Genomic DNA, 22566 nt, shown 5'->3' on the forward strand with positions numbered 1-22566 from the left:
ATGAACATACAACTAGTGGCGCGGGCTGACGGTAAGCCGCGACAGGGGATGAAGTGCGCCATCTTGGTCAGCATGTCCACCACCACATACACTGTCGTAAAACCAGAGGATGGGGCTATATCCGTCAGAAAGTCCATGGACACAGCCCCCCAGGGTCTTTTGGGTGTCGGCAAGGGCTGCAGTAATCCAGGCGGGGCCCCTGTCGCTGACTTGGCCTGCCTGCATGGGATACAGGAGGTAACATAGGACTGGACGTCGTGTTGGACTCGGGGCCACCAGAAGGTACGGGAGACCAGGTTCAGGGTCTTGAACAGGCCAAAATGCCCCGCCGCCGGGTTATCGTGACACTGGCTGAGGATGAGTCCCCTGCGTGGCCCTCCCGGAACGTAGAGCCGGTCACGATAATACAAGAGTCCATCCGTGACCGTCCAAGGAGAATCTGGCCCCACCTCCTCCTTCCACTGAGCCACCCACACCTCCTGCTGCTGTGCCTCCCGGATCCGAGCCCGTATATCAACCGGCTCCCGCACTGCAGCAAAAGACTCGACGGGGATCACTGTCCTGGGCAGAAGCTTGACTTCCACTCGGGAATATTCGGGCTACCTGGACAGAGCATCCGCTCTTTGATTGTGCCCGCTAGGTATGTACCAAACCCGGAAGTCAAACCTCGCAAAGAAAAGAGACCACCGGATCTGGCATTGGTTCAAATTCCGAGCGGTCTGCAGGCTTTCCAAATTCTTATGGTCCGTCCAGACCTCGATTTGATGCCGTGCTCCCTCCAGATGCCTCCAGGCCTCGAATGCCGCTTTGATGGCCAGCAGCTCCTTCTCCCAGATTGTATAATTGCGCTCCGAAGGGTTCAGTTTTCGTGAATGGTACGCGCAAGGGAAGAGGGTACCGCTGGGCGTCGTTGCCTGGAGTAACATAAAGTGCTGGCATTGTCCCAGGAAAGCAGGAAAGCAGTTCTGGATTGCCAGTAAATTTATCCGGCATCGCAACTTGGCATTTTCTCCTGGGTGGGGGTGATGGTGGGGGTGCAGCATGGACCTGAGCTTGCAGTTGAGCCACCTGAGCTGCCAGCAAAGTGAGTTGCTGGGTGAGCTGGGCATTCTCAGCACGTAGCTGCTCCATAATAATAGTAAGGGGTGGGAGGCTGAAGGCAAACTATTCTGTACCAGCCTGCTACCGGCCCTCCAGCAAAAGCAGGGACAACCCCTTTACAAACGGCAAGAGGCTGGAATAAAGCCTGCCAAATTTATTAACATAAAACAGAGCAAGACAAGACACCAACCATGAAACAGGAGCTATGAAACAGGAACTATCCAAGCGGTTGCCTTCAGCAAACCAGCCCTCCCACACATTCCCCTTAAATACAGTTCAGGGCGTGGTCTCTCTCTGCCTCCTTCCGAGGTGCCCCATTGCCTTTCTCTGTTTACTCCTGATTGACTGCCTCCTGCGTCGGGCGTCCTTGAACAGGGCCAGCTGTGGGTCATCTTCATCCATGCTGTCAGGCTCACACAGCTGGGTCTCTGTCGTGACCAGGTGGCAGGGACCCGGCTGAGGGCTCTGCGGAGCCTCAAGGCCATCATCAGCAAGCTCTTCAACACCCCCCTCCTCCTCCTCTGAGTCGTCCGACCCAACTGCCGAACCCACAGGCTGACCCTGAATCACAACACAGTTTGCTTCCGGGTCCAATTCAAGGTGGACTTTGATGGAGCCTTAAACAGGATCGTGCCTAGGCAGCCTCTCTCAGCCCATCACTCTCGTTACTCCTTGTGATTCATGAAGGAGTTGAGGGAGCTGAAAAGAATCAAGAGATGCCTAGAGCATCACTGGATGAAAACAAAGAACAAACTCAACCAAACCTGAGTTAAGGCAGCTTACCTAGAATGCTGCCTAGCAGCCCTGTTTAGGGTCATCCAGAGTTTTCTTGGGAAGGGAAACTCACAGGCTCATCTAATCATAATCATAAACATAATAGTAAAGTTGGAAGAGACCTTAGAGGTCATCTAGTCCAACCTCCTGCTAAGGCAGGAAACCCTATACCATTTCAGACAAATGGCTGTCCAGTCTCTTCTTAAAAACCTCCAGTGTTCAGACTTCCGGTGCCTACGCCGCGCCGAATGGCGGCTTTTCCCTGGCCGGCCGCCCTAAGGCTTCGTTGGAGACAGTGACAATCAGCTGTTCCGCGGCTCATAAACTTCCCCTTCGGGAGAACAAGGGGACGTTAGTTTTCTCGGATAGTGGTAGAGCTCCCCAAGACCTTTCAGAATTATCTGGGGGTTGGAGGGTGAGAGCCCCCACAGAGTCCGAGGCTTTCTCTGAGTCCAGGATGCCTTTGCTCCGCAGAGGAGCGAAGCTAGATGCTGCATCCACATCTGCGAAATATAGTGATTTATGTGTGCCTTTAAAGCAGACAGAGCTGACCAGGAGGAGTAAAGTTGCAAGTATTTAGAATTTTAACTCGAGGTGCTTTAATCTTCTCCATTTATAAATTAGACTTTGAAGAAAGAAAAAAATGGCGCCGAAATGTTTTTTCTTTTTAAAAGAATAAATTACGAGGATTTTGTTAAAATTTAAATAATATATTGGAATTTTTTCTTTTTTATTATTATTATTGCTATTAAGAGTTCATCTCCCTTTCTTTTTTGGATTTCCCCCCCCCCTCTGGAGTGCAGAGGGAAAGTGAAAGTGATAAGAGAAAGTGATTTGTAGCAAGTGAAAATGGCTTCAAGACGGCAGGCAGTGCCTGTTGTTTCTAAAACCTCAATCTCTTCTCCTGTCATTCAGCCTACTGCAAAACCCAGATCCCCTCCACCCTCTCCTCCACCACCAGCACTTACACTTAAAGACCTGCAGGATGCTTTGAAGTTGCAGGCACAAGAAATGACTTTACAAATAAAGGAAGAGGTAGCTGATCTTCTTGAACTTAAAAATAGAGAGATGAGAGAAGACATTTTGTTTGCATTTCAAGGGCTGGCTGCACATATTGAACGTTTAGATGACCGCGTGGATGAGGTTGTGGAAAATAGTGACAGACTTGAAAATAGAATTGCTAAAGCAGAACATAAAATTGACAAAACTGAGGATGAGCTGATGATTTCACAATTTAAAGAAATGGAATTTGCTCTGAGAATAAGAGGGTTGAGACAAAACCCCCGTGAGGACTTACTGGAAGAGGTGATTAAGGTCATTGCTCCCATCTTGGGATGGGATGCTAAGGAGTTATCAAGGGAGGTGGAAAATATTTTCAGGGTCAATTCCTGGATTGCGAGGCAGAAGAATTTACCTAGAGATGTGGTGATTTATTTCTCTAAGAGGTCACTTCGAAATGAGATTATCCAGGCCTTTTATCAACAGAGATTTCAAATTGCAGGTCAAGATATTATAATTTTGAAAGAAATACCTCCTAAGATGTTGAGAAAAAGGAAGGATTTTGGTTTTTTGTCTGATGAACTTAAAAATCGACAAATTCAGTTCAGATGGGAGATTCCTATTGGAATAGTGGTGAATCATGCAGGGACACGATACAGGCTTAATACGATTGCTAAGGCAAAAGAATTTTATACTTATGTCCTGAAAGCAGGTTCACCACCATCTCCATTGCCTAAGAGAGCGGAAGAAGATAAACAACAAGTTGAAGGTGCATCGGCACAGTTTGTTGGAGAGGCACAATTGGTTGAACCTACTGAACAGAGTTTGATGTTAAAGGCTGATCCAAAAGACCAGAGAATGACACGTGGGGCGCATAAGCGGAGAGAAAAGGAACAACTGAAACAGAAGATGGATTCTGGGCCTATGATACAAGGCCCTGCTATTACGGAGCCGGTGGGAGGGGTGCGACCGAAGAGACCAACTGCGGATCTCCAGGTGGCGTTCCAGAGGTTCCAGGTCGCTGAGGATGGCGATAAAGCTTTTGACATGGAATGTTAATGGCTTAAATTCACCACAAAAAAGAAAGTGTTTCATTATTTGAAGCAACATAAAAATGATATTGTTTGCCTACAAGAAACTCATATTTGTGCAAGAGACCAAAAATACTTGATTAATTCTCAGTTGGGACTTCATTTTATAGCATCTGCTCCAGATAAAAAGAGTGGAGTGGTTATCTACTTTAGAAGAGACTTATCTGCTACGTTAATTGAATCTGATCCACAGGGAAGATATGTTATTATTGAACTATTGTTACAAGGCAAGAAGATTCTCATTATTGGATTATATGCTCCTAATCAACAGCAAGGAAAGTTTTACAAGTTTTTACATGATGAACTAATTCAATTGGATTATAAATCTGTTATTTTGATGGGTGATTGGAATGGTGTTTTGGACTCAAATAAGGACAAGAAGAGGTCTTCTAAAAACTCTCCTATCTATTCTAGATTGCCTAAAAATTTTTTTGATTTGAAAGAAGACTTGGAACTAAGAGATATCTGGCGGGAGCGGAACTTGGAGGATAGAGATTTTACTTTTTTTTTGGACAGGCATCAATTGTTTTCTAGAATTGACTTTTTTTTAGTTACTGGTGATCTTACTTCCAGGGTCAAGATTGTCAAGATTTTTCCTAGAACGTTATCGGATCATAGTCCTGTATGGATGGAATTATTTAGGGAAGATGGAATAAGAAGATCTTGGAGATTGAATGAAAATTTATTTAGATATGATGTACTTTCAGAAAAATGTAAAGATTATTTGAAAGAGTTTTTTGTTCTGAATATGCATAAAGGAACACCGATTGAAATGGTTTGGGATGCCAGTAAAGCTGATATGAGGGGGATTTTGATTCATATGAACAATGGTTATAGGTGTAAGCAGATGCAAAAATGTAAAGAATTGGAAGAAGAGATTAAATTGAAGCAGAAAGCTTTTATTTTGAATCCATTAGATAAGAGATTGAGGGATCTCAATAAATTTGTTGAAAGAGCAATTTAATATGTTAATGGCGGATCAGGTTGCAACTAATTTGAGATATGCGAAGCATAATACTTTTTGTAATGTAAATAAGCCTGGCAGGTGGTTAGCTTATCAATTAAGGAAAAAACAGAGGTTATGTACAATAGAGAAAATAGAATATAAGGGTAAAGAAACATATCAACAAAATTTGATTAAAAAGGGTTTTTTGGATGTTTATCAAAAGTTATATGCTAGTGAGAATGTACAAATTTTAGATATAGATAAATATTTACAGGAAGCGCATATTCCTATGCTCTCACATGAACAAAGGGAAGGGATGAATTGTTTAATTACTTCTGAAGAAATTATTTCAGTAATTAAACAGTTAAAAGTGGGTAAGGCTCCGGGTACAGATGGCTTAACAGCAATTTATTATAAAACTTTACTTACAGAGATGGTAGAAACTTTAAAGGAACTATTTAATAATATCCAGGCTGGAGGGGAGGTGCCTCCATCTTGGAGAAGGGCTTTTATATCGTTGATCCCAAAGGAAGATCAAGATCTTACTCAGCCTAAGAATTATAGACCTATATCGCTTTTAAATACAGATTATAAGATTTTTGCAAAAATATTGGCAAATAGATTAATGTCAGTTTTGAAACAGATGGTTCATACAGATCAGTCTGGATTTATAACTGGAAGATATATGAAATATAACGTAAGACAATTAGTTAACTTAATTATTTGGATAAGAATAACCAAGTCCCTGCGGCATTGATATTTTTAGATGCTGAAAAAGCTTTTGATCAATTGAATTGGCAATTTTTATTGAAAGTTGTGGAAAAGATGAACTTTGGGGATGAATTTCTGCAATCTATTAAGGTCATATATCAACAACAATCAGTGCAAATTATAATTAATGGGGGATTAACAGATGCATTTAAAATTGAAAAAGGTACAAGACAAGGGTATCCTCTGTCACCATTATTGTTTGTTTTAACATTGGAGATTTTATTGATTAAAATTCGGGAATCAACTAAAATACAGGGAATAAAAATAAAACAGAATGATTATAGATTAAGAGCGTTTGCAGATGACTTGGTTGTTACACTATCTCAATCGGTTATAGATTTGATGGAAATTATAATACAATATGGGAAAGTTTCGGGCTTTAAGGTGAATAATAATAAGACTAAAATATTATCTAAAAATATGACTATGAATGAGAAGAATATGTTAGTAAAATTGACAGGTTATGAAATTGTGAAAAAGGTTAAATATTTGGGGGTATATATTACAGCTTCTAATGTGAAATTATATAAGAATAATTATGAGACGTTATGGTTAAAAGTACAAAAGGATTTAAATAATTGGAAAAAATTACAATTATCTTTGTTGGGAAAAATTGCAGCTGTTAAAATGAATGTTTTACCAAAGTTTCTTTTTCTGTTTCAAATGATACCTATTTTGAAAAAAGATGCTAATTTGGATGAGTGGCAGAAGGGTATTAATAAATTTATCTGGGCGGGGGAAAAACCGAGAGTTAAACTTAAGATTTTACAAGACGCTCGGGAAAGAGGAGGACTTAAGGTGCCTAATTTGAAATTATATTATGATGCAGTGGTTTTAACTTTGGTTAGTGATTGGCTTAATTTGGGGGGCTTTTGCCCAGGTTCGCCTGGTGCGCCAGTTGCGTCCCTATCTGGACCGAGATGCCCTACGCACAGTTAGTCATGCGCTCGTGACCTCCCGTTTGGACTACTGCAACGCTCTCTACATGGGGCTGCCCTTGAGGACCACTCGGAAGCTTCAACTGGTGCAGAATGCGGCCGCGCGAGTTGTAATGGGGGTCTCCCGATACTCCCATGTAACACCTCTACTCCGCGAGCTGCATTGGCTTCCGGTTGCCCTCCGGGTGAAATTCAAGGTGCTGGTCATTACCTATAAAGCCCTACATGGCTTGGGTCCGGGGTACTTGAGGGAACACCTGCTGCCAGCATCAAGTGCCCTTCGTCCAGTGCGCTCCCACAGGGAGGGTCTGCTCAGGGTCCCACCGGTAAGAGATTGCCGGCGGGTAACGCCTAGGGATAGGGCCTTCTCAGTGGGGGCGCCTGCCCTCTGGAACCAGCTGCCAGTGGAGCTGAGGACTGCCCCCGACCTCCGTTCATTCCGCCGGGGCCTGAAGACCTGGCTCTTCGAGCTCTCTGGCCCAGGCTGAGGATTAATTTATTTTAACTGGGGTTTTAGTTGCACAGGGTTAAATTTAATCTTTTTTAAACTGGTTTTAACTTTTGTATTTTTGGTTTTTAATTCCCTGTAAACCGCCCTGAGTCCTCAGGGAAAGGGCGGTATATAAATGTAATAAAATAAATAAATAAATACATAAACTAATAAAAGTATACTTTATCTTGAGGGATGGGATTTATTATATGGGTGGCATGCATATTTGATTTATGACAAAAAAGTTGATAAGGCTTTTAAATCTCACATTTTAAGAAGTGCTTTATTGCGTGTTTGGAAAAAGTATTATTATAAGTTAAATTATAAAATACCAATTTGGGGGATTCCTGGACACGCAATAGAGGGGGTATCTATGGGTGTGAATTTGGATATGATTTCTTATAAGCAATTACTTAGATTGGAAGGGAGTGACTGGCAATTAACGTCGCTAGTCAAGTTAAAACAAGAAAATATTGTACAGTCTTGGTTTCAGTATATTCAATTGCAAGCCAGGTGGAAGTTAGACCAGAAGGTTGGTTTGACGTTGATGGATGAAAATTTGGTAAAACAGATCAAAGATCAAACTCGAGTGCACATAAAGAGAATTTATAATGCTTTAATAGAATTGGATTCGGAAACATAATTGGTGAAAGATTGCATGGTAAAGTGGGCTCAAAATATTCAAGAACCGATTCCATTGGATGTGTGGGAGGTAATTTGGGTTAGAAATGTAAAATTTACTCAAGACCAAAACTTAAGAGAAAATTTTTATAAAATGTTTTATAGATGGCATTTGGATCCTAAAAAGCTGTCTTGTATGTATTCTAATTTACAGCCTAAATGTTGGAGATGTGGTAGTTTGGATGCTACTTATTTTCATATTTGGTGGACTTGTAGAAATATAAAAGCTTTTTGGATTAAAATTTGGTGGAATTCCTGGACACGCGATAGAGGGCGTATCTATGGGAGTGAGTTTGGATATGGTTTCTTATAAGGAACTACTTAGATTGCAAGGGAATGATTGGCAACTTAAATCATTAGAGGAGTTAAGACAAGAAAACATAAGTTACTCTTGGTTTCAATATACCCAATTGAAAGCTAGGTGGAAGTTAGACCAAAAGGTTGGCATCACAATTACAGATCAAAATTTAGTAAAACAAATTAGAGATTTAAATTGTGCACATATAAAGAGGATATATAATGCTTTAATTGAATTGGATTCAGAAACGGAATTAGTTAAAGATTGTATGATAAAGTGGGCACAAAATATTCAGGAACCAATTTCGTTGGACACTTGGGAGATAATTTGGGTCAGAAATGTTAAATTTACTCAGGCTCAAAACTTAAGTGAAAATTTTTATAAAATGTTTTATAGATGGCATCTGGATCCCAAGAAGTTGTCTAACATGTATCCTAATTTACAGTCTAAATGTTGGAGATGTGGTAGTTTAGAAGCCACCTATTTACATATGTGGTGGACTTGTAGAAACATAAAAGCTTTTTGGATTAAAATTTGGTGGAACATTCAAAAGATTTTTAAGAGAAAGATAAAGTTCTCTCCGCAATTGTTTTTATTGGGTATTGTTGTAGATTGTGATGTTAAAGAAACTAATTTGATGTTGAATATGATAATAGCAGCACGGTTACTGGTGGGACAATATTGGAAGGATAGTTTGCCTACTATAGAAGAATGGGTGCTTAAAGTTTCGAATCTTGCAGAAATGTCTAAGATTTCTGCTTACTTGAAAGATCATTCACAGGAAAGATATATTTCAGTTTGGAGGAGATGGATAGATTATATTCAGAACAAATATGGGACTAAAAAGTTCCATTTAGCTTATGAGTAGATTTTAGTGGGATATTGTTATTGGTACTTTGTATGTAGTTATGTTAAAGGGGAGTTAAAGCACATTATGAATTTGGTTAATTGTATATTATGCATAATTTTTATTTAGAATATGATTATTATAACTATAATCCTGTATTTAGCTCTGGGAAGTGGGGGGGGGGAAAGTGGGCGGGTTTGGGGTGGGGAGGATTTGGGGATATATTGTAAAATTTTGTTTTTGTAAAACTCTTTAATAAAAAAAATAAAAAAATAACGTCAAATAAAAAATAAAATGAAAAAAAAGACAATGGCAGAAAAGATTATTGGAAATTCACTTCCTTCTATCCAGGACATAGCATATAAGCAAGTGGCCACAGAGAGAGCTCTGAGTGCCGCCTCTGGCACGCATGCCATAGGTTTGCCACCACTGCTTTATACCATACACCTGTAGTGGCGAACCCTGACTAGTGGGAACTGGAGACATCAGGGAAACTGAATTCAGCAGCACTGAAGCCAGCCAGCCCTTCTGCGGGAGCGCGGGGAGAGGGGGAGAGCAGCTACCCCCAAGCACCGCACTGCCTCCCTTTTGAGCTCCCTCAGCCTCTCCCCCCCCTCCAGGCTGGGGATGGTCAGATTCTCCCCATGGGCAGTGCTGCACCCGCCGCCAGCCTATCCTCCTTGGCAGTGATGCACGACCCCCGGCGCTGTGATGACGGCTTCCCTGCTGACGTCGGCCAGTTTGTGACCTCACCTGCCGGGCAGGGAATTGGCGGATCATCCTGTTGCGTGGCCCCATGCTGCCCGCTCTGGAGTCCTGTCCTTTTGCAGCCTCTGCCTGGTGGCCACACCATCCAGCCAAAGCTGGGGACAATGGCTTCCCTGCCCTCAACTGGGCCGTGATCCCACCTACCGGGCAGGGAATCGGTGGATCATCCTGTCACACGGCCTTCTGCTGCCCGCTCTGGAGTCCTCTCCTCCTTTTGCGGCGTCTGCCCGGCAGCTCCCGCCCCTCTCCTCTTTGGGTGCATCAGACCCATCAGAGGGAAACTTCCACAGTTGTGAAGGGGAAAGGCAGGTGCTGCCGCGGCCACTCTTTGCTCCGGGTGTTCCAAGGCCGGGGTCAGCGTCATTGCAGTTGCCGTGCCTGAAGGTCGGCCTCTTTCCACGCCACCAGTTTCCCTCCCCAACATGGGCTGGGTAGCCGAGACGTCCTCTGGGGTGGCAGTTCAAAGCCTCGAGCTGCCTCGCATGGCCAGGTCAGGGACCGGGGAGCTCCTCCTCAACTCCCCATGTCTCTCCTGGGGCCTCCCGAGCAGAGGGGTCCCGGTCCAAGCCGAGCACCTGGTCCCGTAATCACTGAAACCCAGCTGTGCCCGAGTCTTCTCTTTCCATTTGTGGGGGTGCACCCTTATCGTCAGGCCAGCCACGCAACAGAGAAGGACAACGAAGGGTGGCCAGGTCTATGGAGCTGCCTCAGCTGCTTGCTGGCCTCGGCAGGCCACAGTAAGGCAGCAAAGTTCATACACCGGCTGCCCAGCTTCGTGGAGCAGCAGTGCCTGGGCAATGCACGGGGCTGGGCAGAAGGCAATGGTGACAGCCTAATGGACCTGCACGAGCTGCTGCTGGTGGTGGCCCAAGCCGGGGCTAAGGTGCATCGGGTGTGCGAGAGGAACAGGCTCCATGTGTGGGCTAAGGGCAAAATCAGTGAGGGGGCCAAGGAGATGATCAGCAGCGACCTGCTCTCCAACCACAAGCAAAAACAGATGGCAGTATGCATCACGCGCCTCCCCCCTCCCTCACTCTGCCGGCTGCTTGAGGGCTGGCCTGGGATTTGCAGCAGGCTACAGAGCCTCAGAGTGCGCTGGTTGAGGGGCTGGCAGGCTGTGGCTGCTGACAGACACCATCGGCCCCCTTGCGCTCGCTGGCCTGTGTGCAGGGGTCGATGGTGTTAGGCAGCCGCCACCCCATCCCCTGCCTCACCTTCCCTTGCCCCGAGGCAATAGCACTCCCGCTCTGCCCCGTGCCTCGCCTCACTCTACAGGACGAGCCTCCTGCCCACTGCCCCACCCACCAGAAACCCCCTGGATCATCCCCAATCCTGCCCAGCCCCTACAAGCATCCCTCCCCACGAGCAACATCGAGGTGGCCATGCCCACCCAGTCTGCCATGACCCACCCTGGCCACGGCCACTCAATGGGCCACATTCACCCATTGGGCCACACCCACCTGGCAATAAATAAGTGGGTTTTGGGTTGTAGTTTGGGCACTCAGTCTCTAAAAGGTTCGCCATCACTGCCATACACCATATAAAAAGATTCTTTTTCCCACTCTGTATGCTAAAGCAGAGCTTTTCACTTTTAGGATATGGCACTATTCGAGTACCACCAGTCACCTAGCAAAGTATCAAAAACTTGATGACCCCCCCAAAAAGTACAGGTAGTCCTCAACTTACAACAGTTCACTTTGAGACTGTTCGAAGTTCTTAAATCCTCACAATCTAGCACCAATTTACATGAAAGAATGTTTCTTGTTTCTTGGAAACAAGAAAGAGGGAGCTCTTTCTCAGTGATTACCCAGAATTAAGAGTACATACATTTTAGTAAATAAAAAATATATTTGTCATACCTGTGCCATTGGCAGCTGACTGTTCTATTCCTTGAGATACCTTCGTTACATGGCAAGAATTTCTTGGTGATCGTTTCTGCTTCTTCCATTTTGATGAATCACTCATCCCTCCTGCTCTCATTTTCAACTGTGAATAATAAACACAGGTCTCCTGTAGCCAGAAGAATTGCAACAATATTCTATTAGCTCAAAATAATATTCCTGCCAGTTTTATTTAATCCAGGAATTCATACTCCAATAGTACAGCGTGTGTGTGTGTGTGTGTGTGTGTGTGTGTGTGTGTGTGTGTGTGTGTGTGTGTATTTCACTCAGCTTTCGAATATGTGATGTATATTGAAATATACTAATCAGTTCCCAAATACAGAAAAGGAAGTATTGTTTAACATGTTGGGAAATTGATTTCCAGAATCCCATTTCTCAGTTAAAAGGTTGCATTTATTTTATTTTATTTTATCTTGAAACTGTATTCTAAAAACTTATAAGCTAGAGATTCAATTTGATGTAGTGTGTCATGGTTCCGACAAATGATACTCTTCAAAGAACTTCAAGGCATGTTTACCTTAAAGAATCTTTAACAGAAAAGCATAGCTTCCGCACATACATGGTTGAAACCGAAATCTGAATTCCCCTCCCCTAAACACATAGTATCAAGCACAATTCATTCCCTTAATTTACAGTCATAAATCACATTCTCTAATTAGTTTGAAATGCAAGCTTTCCCTCCTATTTCCAACCCATTTCTTATCATCTCTTATTTCAAAAGCTCCAGAATTGTTATGTCTAATTAACTCCCATCACATTCTAAGAGTAAAGCATAGAAAGAAAAAGACTGCATCTCCCTGTCAAAGCAAAAACATCCAATGTTAGCAGCATTGACATAGTGGTTAAGACAACAGGCTAGAAAATGGTTCTTGTTCCATCTAGAGCACACAGCGACCTGGGGCCAGTCAATCTCTCTAAACTTTAGGAAGAAGGCAATGGGCAACTATTTTTGAACATCTTGCAATAGCATGAAATTGTTAGACCTTTATGCAGATTCAAAGGCACCAAACCATTATTTTTTTAAAAAAAATACTTTGCAAGCTAAGTATTCTGCAGGTATTCTTCAATTTACAACCATCTGTCCAGCTTGAAGTTAATGATGGTGCTGAGCCAAGGGACTTACAACTTGTACCTGGAAGTTATAGCCACTGTATAATGCACCCAACAATCATGTAATCAAAATTCAGATGCTTGGCAGCCTGCCTGTACCAAAAAGGCACTTCAGCTCCTTTCACCTGCCCTTCTCTCCCCATCTATTCACTTTGGGGGTCCTGCTGCCCTATGCTCCACTGTCCCATCTGTGTATGGTAATGTTTCTAAGCTTAATCCATACTTTGCTCTGGGGAATAGATAAAATGTGGATCTAAAATTAATACATACAGTATATAAAACTGAATAAGCTCATAGTGAATTAAATATAAAACCAAACTAATGACAGCACAACAATCAGTCTCAGAACTGATAATGAACATATCAAATTGGCAGACAGCTTTTAGGATCAACCATCAACTGTAATGGAATAAACAGTCAAGAAATACATTGCAGACTACTACTATAAAAGCTTTAAAAAGAAATTCAGATGCCTTGATACCTACAAAGATGAAAACAGTGTAAGCAATGGTATTCTCCATGACATTCTATGGTACTGAAAGTTGAAGAAGCAGAATAGAAAGAATATTAACTATTTTGAACTTTAGTGTTGGAGAAAACTCCAGAGAATACTGTGGACAGTAAAAACAAACAAATAAATCATCAAACAAATCGACCCAGAGTTCTCGCTCAAGGCACTTATGACCAGTCTCAAATTATCCTAGTTCAGACACATTATGCAAAGACCTACCGTATTTTCCGGCGTATAAGACGACTTTTTAACCCATGAAAATCATCTCAAAAGTTGGGGGGTCGTCTTATACGCCGAGTCGTCTTATACGCCGGAAAAATACTTTCGGATCTTTTCTCTTTTCTGCTGGGCGGCGGGATCGCTGGGTGAATGGAGGTAGGCGATGGCGACCCGTGGTAAAGCGGCTGACGGCGAACGGCGAACGGGTGATGGAGGGCAAACTCTCGTCAGCTTCTGGGGCGGGTACTGCAGCTGCCGCCGTTGCTCTCTCTAGGACTGGCCATGCTAGCGCCTCCAATGCTGGCTGTCAGGTCCCCGATGAGAGAAGGGGCAAGCAGTCCCCAGAGGCGCCCCGCTCGACCGTAGGAAGGGAGCACCTTTGCTCCCGCCGAGGCACTGCCTGACCCGCACCGACCAGAAGAATTGCTTGCCCGGTCACGGAGTGCGGAACTGAGAGCAGCAGCGCACCAGGCGAGAGAGCTCAGAGAAAAGAAGGCGAGGCGCCCCTTTGGCGGGAAAGGAGCAAAGCTGGGCCAATCACAGAGCAGGCAGAGCAGGGAAATGTTACGGGAGGAAAGGGAGCTTGATTTAAAAGGCGAGGCAGGTGTGACGTGGGCGTGGAGACATTCCGTTAGAAATACCATAACGGAGGAGGCTCCGGGCGCTTTCCCGGATCGGAACGTGCGAACTGAGGGTGCCACTACAGTCCTCGTGTTTCCCAGGGTTGCCCGTCATGCCAGACATTCCCTATAGCCCGATTCTTTAGCTCCCCACGTTCCTTAATTCGAGCAAATTTTGTCGGTGCTCCGTGGAGAAACAATACGCAAATGCCGTTTATTTAACCGCGCAAAATTTGGGGGAAACCTTGGTATTTGGGAACGAAAAGGCTTAAGACTTTTCATTTCTGTTTTATGCATGGGCTGGGTGGGTCACAAAGTTTACCTCTTTTATTTTAGCAACATCGTGGCACTTATAAAAAAAGGGTACTAAAAGAGTTGTTAATATGCAGATTGTGTGCCAGGAAGTGAAATATTGAGTTATTTCTTTCGCTTCTGTGTACCGTAAATATGCATAGAATCTGCATCTCCTCCTACTGGGGTGAATTCTCAATGAAGCACATTTGCTATAAGGCAGGGTTCCTCAAAGTCTTCAGCTTATTGACTCCCAAACACTCCTGTGGCACATTGCATACTACCGCTCAGATCGTCTTGGAGACAGGGAGGGCTGGGCAGGCAGGGAGGGAGAGCTGACCCACCCAATCCAAGCAGATTTTGTATGCAGGAAATACATTGCTTGTTGTGATTGGCTGGTTGTTTTATACTGCGAATGGTGATTCTGAGGGAAGGTAGTCTGTCTGGTGAGCAGATACATGTGGTGGTGAATACAGTACAGCACAGCACCAGTATCTGTACTTGTTCATACAACTGGCTAACAGTCAAGGCCCCATCATGGCTCCACCAGTAAGAAGAAAGAAATATGAAGCCAGTTTCAAACTTAAAGTTGTAAACTTTGCCATAGAACATAATAACTGTGCTGCTGCAAGACAATATGGAGTAACAGAAAAGATGGTTCGGGACTGGAAAGCAAATGAAAAAGCATTAAAGAGTATGCCAAGGGGTAAGTGTGCATTAAGAAGAGGCACTCCACATTGGCCAGAACTTGAAAAACTTTTTAATGGACATGGTGAATGAGCATCGCCAAAGCGGTTATATAGTGACACGAAATAAAATATGTTTGTTTGCACTTCAGTGGGCCAAATCTAACCCAGATCACAGCAAAAGATTTAAGGCCACTGTATCCTGGTGTACTAGATTCTTGGAAAGGCATAATCTGGTACTGAGGCAAAAGACAAAAATTTCACAAAAATTACCTGCAGATCTTGATGCCAAAGTAATTAGTTTCCATCGATATGTAATACAACAGCGCAATAAACATGGCTATGCGTTAAGTCAGGGGTCTTCAAACTTGGCCCTTTTATGACTTGTGGACTTCAACTCCCAGAATTCCTCAGCCAGCATGCGAAAAGTCATTCACAAAAGGAGGAAACATGCGTGCTCCACAGTTGGATGTTTTGTGCAAGTTTGTCATAAAAGCGTGGAATGATATTGATGCAGAAACAGTAATCAAGTCTTTCAAGAAGTGTGGCATATCAAATTCATTAGATGGTATGGAGGACTACTTGTGGCAAGATGAAGAGGAAGCCGAAGCTGAGACCACACCATCTGATACGGAATTAGATCCATACGATGACTGCCTTACAAGTGTATCACAAGATGTCACTGATGTACTAATGAAATCAGATGATGAACAGGAGGATTTTGAAGGCTTTTAAAGGGAAACTGTCACGCCAGCAAATCCTGTAAAAATAGCTTGGAGTTACGATGGACGTTGCTGACTCGCCAGGGACTTGCCCGGCACTTGCTCTCTCTCTATTGTTTGTTATCTTCCTCCTATCATCATCAGTTCCAGTTTGGTTGACAGCTTAGAAAACAAACAGCATGGCAGCTCCCATGGGTTTATTGTCTTATCCTTCCTTTCAGCTTTAGAGTGAATTAGGAAAAGTTTAATCCACTTGCACTGTTTTATGTTTACATGTTTGATGACAAACAGCCTTATGTTTATAAGTGACAGTTTTCCTACTAAGCACCTGCATGTCATAAGCATTTGATAAAATTACCATATTAAAATCAAATCTGATGTTTTTTAATTTTTATTTGGTGTGCATTGGAAGAGGGGTAGTCTTATACGGTGAGTATAGCCCAAACCCTATAATTTAACAGGAAAAGTAGGGGGTCGTCTTATATGCCCAGTCGTCTTATACGCCGGAAAATACGGTAGCTTTCTGAAGAAGTATTTAATAGAAAGGTGAAAGAGGATAACCAGCAGCAAGGTGGATGAACTCAGTTACAGCACTGATGATGGGTGGAGTGTTGCAACACCTGAAAGCTCAAGTTAGGGACAGATCATCATGGAGCAAATGTATGTGTCTGCTAAGAATCAATAGCAGGGCACCCAATCAATCAATCCATGAGTCAGAGACACTGTAGATGTCAAATGGTACATACAGTGAAATAAATAGCCCCTGCAACAAACATGACGAGGAGGAAGAGGAAAGTGCAGGTGCATTTAAAAGTAAAGCAATATTCACCATTTTGGATCTTACCTTTCTTATGTTGGTCCCTACGTAGCTCTTAGGCTCCTCTTTAAACTGAGATGATCTGGAATAATATAAATAGACAGAGTTATAAAAAACAGGGAATACAAGAAAGTTCTCTGCTTTTTTTAATGCTGATTTTCTTAGTTTATAATTTCCAATAAATGCTGATACAAACTAAACAGAATAAAAACAGAAGGTGCAGAGAAGAAAAAAATAGTAAAATAGAAAAAAATATGGTAAAAAATATTTAAGGAAATAACTTCTTCATTCATCAAAAGTACTTTATAAAAAGTACTGTGCCAGTACTTTTTTAATCCAGGAGTGAAGTAGCTACAGAGACCTGCTCTGTAGCTAACAAACCAGCCATTGTCTAACAAAACAATGATATGTGCTGCTAGTTCAGAGCACCATACTGGATGCAGTCTGAACCTCATCCTTCTTTTCCTGGAAAAAAAACGGGGCTGCCACTCACGGCTTCAATGGTTGAATAAATCCACATTTTAGGTTTTTATGAAAGCACGAAGCTCCTCTAATTTGCGCAGAGTCATCAAATAAAGTTTAGGTTTGGAGAGTTTAGCCCCAGAAAGGATTTCAACAGTCAGTGGGTCGATGGGGTGGGAGCACATCAGTGCCAGTACTCTTTGGGGATTCTGGGCTTGCCTTTCAGGTATTCCTGCGCGCTGCCCACAACTCCCTTTGTTCCTTGGCTTTCCTCCTCCTGGACTTCAGAATTTTTTCCTCTTTCCTGGCTACTCCATGCTGGATTTTTAAAAGCCCTATCTTTTTATTCACATAAGGGTTCCATTTCACTAACAGAATATTAGCTCACTCCAAAAAGCCGGTTTTAAAGAATCAAAAATCGTTTGATAGGGATTGCGTGCAACTAAATATATATATATATATATATAACAATACAGAAAAAGTAAAAATGTGCCTTCTGAGGATCACACTCACTACTTAAAGCAGTTGAAGGCACAATATAAGAAGCTTCTAAAAGAAAAAGAAAAGTGCGGTTCTGAAGGAGTCTTGGCACAGATTAATTGCATCAGTCAGGACAAAAAATACATCCCTTTTTTGGCACATCACCAGAGGATTGGGGAAATCCCTCCTACCTCCAACTAACCAGGTACCAATACATGCCTGGGAAGAATATTTTAGAGAGATTTATGCAGACCCCGATTATGTAACTAAGGACAGCCAAATTAATTTGGACCAAGTTCCTTACTGACCCCCTGTTACACCAGAAGAGATATCCCGGTTGACTGGAGCCCTCAAGGCTAATAAGGCACCTGGTGCTGACAATGTCCTGCCAGAAATAATAAAAAATAATGCCAGTTGGTGAGCTCCACTTTTAGCATCTCTGTTTACATTTATAGATAGAACGGGCCATATGCCAAGAGATTGGGGATTAGCAATTGTCATATCAATTTATAAAAATGGTAGTAGAAATGACCCAGGCAAGTATCATGATGATGATGATGATGATGATGATGATGATGATGAAGAACCATGGAGGTCATCTAGTTCAACCCCCTGCTCAGGCAGGAAACCCTATACCAGTGATGGCAATCCTTTTAGAGACCGAGTGCCCAAACTGCAACCCAAAACCCACTTATGTATCTTTGGGTGCCGGCTGGGTATGCCCCATTGGGTAGGCGTGGCTGCGATGGTAATGGCAGACTGGGTGGGACTAAAAAGTTCAATCAATTGCAACTTTGCAAGATCTTTTTTTTTCCCATGAGAAGTTGAAATTGATTGAACTTTTTTTTTTGCACATAGCGCTGGAGGCCTAAAACGAAAAGGTTTTATAAAATCCAGCTGAAGGCCTAGGACTGGGGTGACGGTGTGCGTGCCCACAGAAAGGGCTCTGCATGCCATCTGTGGCACGTGTGCCATAGGTTCGCCACCATGGCCCTATACCATTTCAGTCAAATGGCTGTCCAGTCTCTTCTTAAAAACTTCCAGTGTTGCAGCATTCACAGCTTCTGGAGGTTCCATTAATTGGTCTAACTGTCAGGAAGTTTCTCCTTTGTTCTAAGTTGCTTTTCTCTTTGGTTAGTTTCCATCCATTGCTTCTTGTCCTGCTTTCAGATGCTTTGGAGAATAGCTTGACTCCCTCTTCTTTGTGGCAGCCCCTGAGATATTGGAACACTGCTATCATGTCACCCCTCGTCCTTCTCTTCATTAAACTAGACAAACCCAATTCCAGAAACCATTCCTTATAAGTTTTAGCCTCCAGTCCCCTGATCATCTTTGTTACTATTCTCTGTACAGTTTCTAGGGTGTCAGAATCCATTTATATCACATTTCATAAATGTATAGGTAGAATATTGGGCTTATTCTGGGGATTCTGCCATCTCTCCGAGGGGGGGGAGAGGATGGTTACTTTAGGCGATCTTCAAACAACAGGGAACGTTTGAACTAGGGGAGAGAGGGGGAGAGACAGATCTGGATTGCATCTTCATTTACAACTGAAAAGGAAAGCAATAACCATAAAACCAAGGAGAGTTCCCTTTCCCATGGAAGGGCCTGACACCTAAGCAAATGATGGGAGCCTGACCAAATGGATGAGGGGAGGGGCTGAAATGGGAATGCTTTATATAGGATTGAAATGTAACTTTGTTAGATTCCGTCTTGTATTGCCACAATCGATTCCATCCTAGTAAACATTTTCCTTTTGGACTAAACTTGCATCCAAGAGTTCTTATTTCCTAAGATGTGGATTGAGGTGGGTCCTGACAGTAGACGGAATCTGCTATAAGAGTCAACCTGGAAGGGAAAACCTTACCGGGGGACTTTGCAACAAATACAATGTCTGGCGACGAAGCAAGAGAGGAGGGAAGCCCCATGGAGGGGGAGTCTTCCCCCCAAATGGAATCCCAGAGACGATGGGAAGCTGAAGCGGCATATTCCCCCGGGGAAGAAGCGGTGGAGCAGTACGACCGAAAACCCCAGTGGTCGATGAGCGTTGGAAGGAAAAGTGAGTGGGAAAATGCTTCGGGAGAAGTGACCCTGAGGCGGAGTAACCACCAACCGGAATGGAGGCAAGAGATGGAGAGTTCCCTGCACGCCAGTGAGGAGGAGCGGATCCTGGAAAAGGCCATTGATCTGATGAAAGCAACCCTGAACTCACTGAGGAGAGAGCTGAAAATCGCAACCGAGGCAGCGCCTGGGGACGCAACTGGAAAGGTAACGGAGGGGATCCAGCACCTGAAACCCCGGGGCCGTCCAATGGAACAGGAATTGCTGCCTCAGCAGTACCCACCCACCCCCCAGAACCACAGACGGGGGCCAGGATGAGGAGCGATACCGGCCACAGCGCAGACAACGCTCCAGCCAAAGACTCCCGCCCCTGGAAGTCAAATTCAAGGGGGAGCCATCACGACTGGGATTCTTCCTAACCCAAGTCCTCAGCTACATGGAAGAGTACGGCCGGGATATCCCTAGTGACAAAACATGCATCCGAATTGTGCAATCCGCCCTGGACGGATTGGCTGCAGACTGGGTGGTGAACTTGCACAACTCCAACGCCCCAGAACTCGACGACTTCAACCGATTCATGTCATCTTTGAGGCGGCGGTTCGAGGATCCTTTGGCTGACCGTAAGGCCCGGGAGAGAATCAAGACGGTGAGGCAGGGCAGGCGAGCAGTGGCTGATTATACCCAAGAATTCCGAGCCATTGCCAGCAAGCTGAACTGGCCAGAAGACATACTCCTTAGCCACTTCTAAGACGGTCTAAACTACGACCTGTATGACACTTGCCTGCCTCGAGGAGACCCACCCCATCTCGACGACTGGTACATCCTGGCGGAGGAAGTGGAAATAGACCTACTGAAGAGACACCGCAGAGGAAAACCATGGGGCCGCCTGCCACCCGAGCAAACACGCGAGGGGGAAAAACCACCAGCCACAGCCAAAAAATCAACGGGTTGTTTCAACTGCGGGAGAGAGGGCCACCATGCTGCAGAATGTTGTTCAAAAGCCCCCCCACGAAAACTAGAGGCATCATCCTCCAAGAAGCCGGGGAAGCCCCAAGGCAACACAAAAGAATCTTCCATGAAGGGGACAGAGGCTGTAGAGTCCACAATTCCTGCCAGGAACTGGGATTGGACTCCGGCCTGCATCGCAGGGACGGTGGACAACTCGGAAGACAGCTCAGAGGGAGAACCATTGGTAAGTGGACCCCTTCCACCCATACTTAAGACAGTGACTATATTAGCTTCCCCTATGCCTGAAGCAGCCAAAATAAAAGCTCTGATAGACTCTGGGTGCATCCGCTGCCTTATCAGCCCAACGCTGGTGGAAAGATTGAGCATCCCAGTGAGGCTAAAACAACCAATCTCTTTTAGTCAATTAGATGGGACTATAGCAGGGGGGGGACCAGCCACCCTAGCCACTTTACCAATCCACCTATCACTGGGGCCCCATGAGGAGGACATAACGTTTATAGTGGCCCCAGGCATGGAATGCCCAATGATTCTAGGACTGGAATGGCTGAAGAAATGGAACCCCGGGATAAACTGGAGGACAGCAAAACTCAACTTCCCAAAAGTGGAACAGGAAAACGTAAAAGGGAGAAGAAAGATGGTTCTTTCCGCTTGTGCGTGGATTACCAGAACCTAAATACAATTAGTGAATGTAATCTGTACCCCCTTCCCCTAATGAAGGATATGCTATCCCTATACCTATCGAAAGGAAGGATTTTTACCAAACTAGACCTGAGGGAAGCATACTACCGTATTAGGATTAAGGAAGGAGACGAATGGAAGACTGCATTCAACTGACCAATGGGGTGCTATCAATTCAAAGTATTGCCATTCGGACTGCAAGGGGCCCCCGCAGTCTTTATGCAATTAATTAATGACGTGCTGAGAGAGCACCTATATAAGGGGGTCCTGGTTTACCTCGATGACATCCTTATCTTCACAGAAACCAAAGAGGAACATATCAAACTACTCAGAGCAGTCCTGAAAAAGTTGCGAGCTGCCCATTTATATGCTAAATTATCGAAGTGTGAATTCCATCAGGAAAAAATCGACTAACTGGGATATCGCATATCTCCAGAGGGCATCGAAATGGACCCTGAGAAGGTCAGGGCAGTACTAGAGTGGGCACCCCCCCGCACACGGAAGCCATTGCAAAGTTTCCTGGGGTTTGCAAATTTCTACTGCCAATTCATCCCCGCATTTGGCCAAATAGCAATGCCCCTCACAAATTTGTTGAAAACGAAGGGGGGGGGTCACCCGTGAAACCCAGCCAGCCCCTAAAATGGTCAATGGAATGTCAAGCAGCATTTGAGAGACTAAAGAGACTCTTTTCTGCGGAACCTGTACTTAAACACCCAGATCCCAACAAACCTTTTGTAATACAGGCAGATGCGAGCGACGTAGCAGTCGGAGCCGTATTACTACAGGAAAATGATGAGGGGGCGTTGCAACCATGCGCATACACATCCAGAAAACTCACAGAAACAGAACAATGCTGGCCAATATGGGAAAAAGAGGCATTCTCATTGAGGTGGGCATTACTAACATGGCGCCAATTTTTAGAAGGAAATAAAATACCTTTCCAGGTCTGGACAGACCACAAGAATTTGGAAGCACTAAAAACGCCCAGGAAGCTCACTCCTAAGTAAGCCCGCTGGTCCTAACATTTTCACCGATTCAATTTCACTCTCAAACACTTACCGGGGGGAAAGAACTTCCTGGCAGATGCATTATCCCGCATGCCCCAATATAACAGCACAAGAGTTACTGACTTTAAACCACTTGTGCCGGAACAACAACTGGCAGCACCAGTCACCACCAGGGCACAAGAAAAAATGAAGCCGAAGGTAGATAGCCAAACTGGAATAGAATTCAGGAAATCTTTGGAAAGTGATGAATGGTTCCAGAAAAATAAACATGTGTGCACAATTAAAGATGGACTGCCATGGGCGGGGGAGAAGCTATATATACCTGCCA

At 44.2% G+C, this 22566-nt stretch overlaps 1 protein-coding gene across 5 annotated transcripts in view; it reads right to left on the reverse strand.

The window, feature by feature from the left end:
* GBF1 (golgi brefeldin A resistant guanine nucleotide exchange factor 1) overlaps positions 1-22566 on the reverse strand; it is a 309656-nt gene that overhangs the window by 182850 nt on the left and 104240 nt on the right. For all 5 annotated transcript variants that reach the window (XM_081329572.1, XM_081329571.1, XM_081329569.1 and 2 more), the window contains exons 8-9: positions 16609-16663; positions 11564-11690 (exon numbers count right to left, since the gene is read on the reverse strand). In XM_081329572.1, the coding sequence (XP_081185698.1) occupies positions 11564-11690; positions 16609-16663 (182 nt within the window). The remainder of the gene's footprint in view (positions 1-11563; positions 11691-16608; positions 16664-22566) is intronic.

This window comes from Vipera berus, assembly GCF_964194415.1.
Source record: "Vipera berus genome assembly, chromosome: 5".
NCBI lineage: Eukaryota > Metazoa > Chordata > Lepidosauria > Squamata > Viperidae > Vipera > Vipera berus.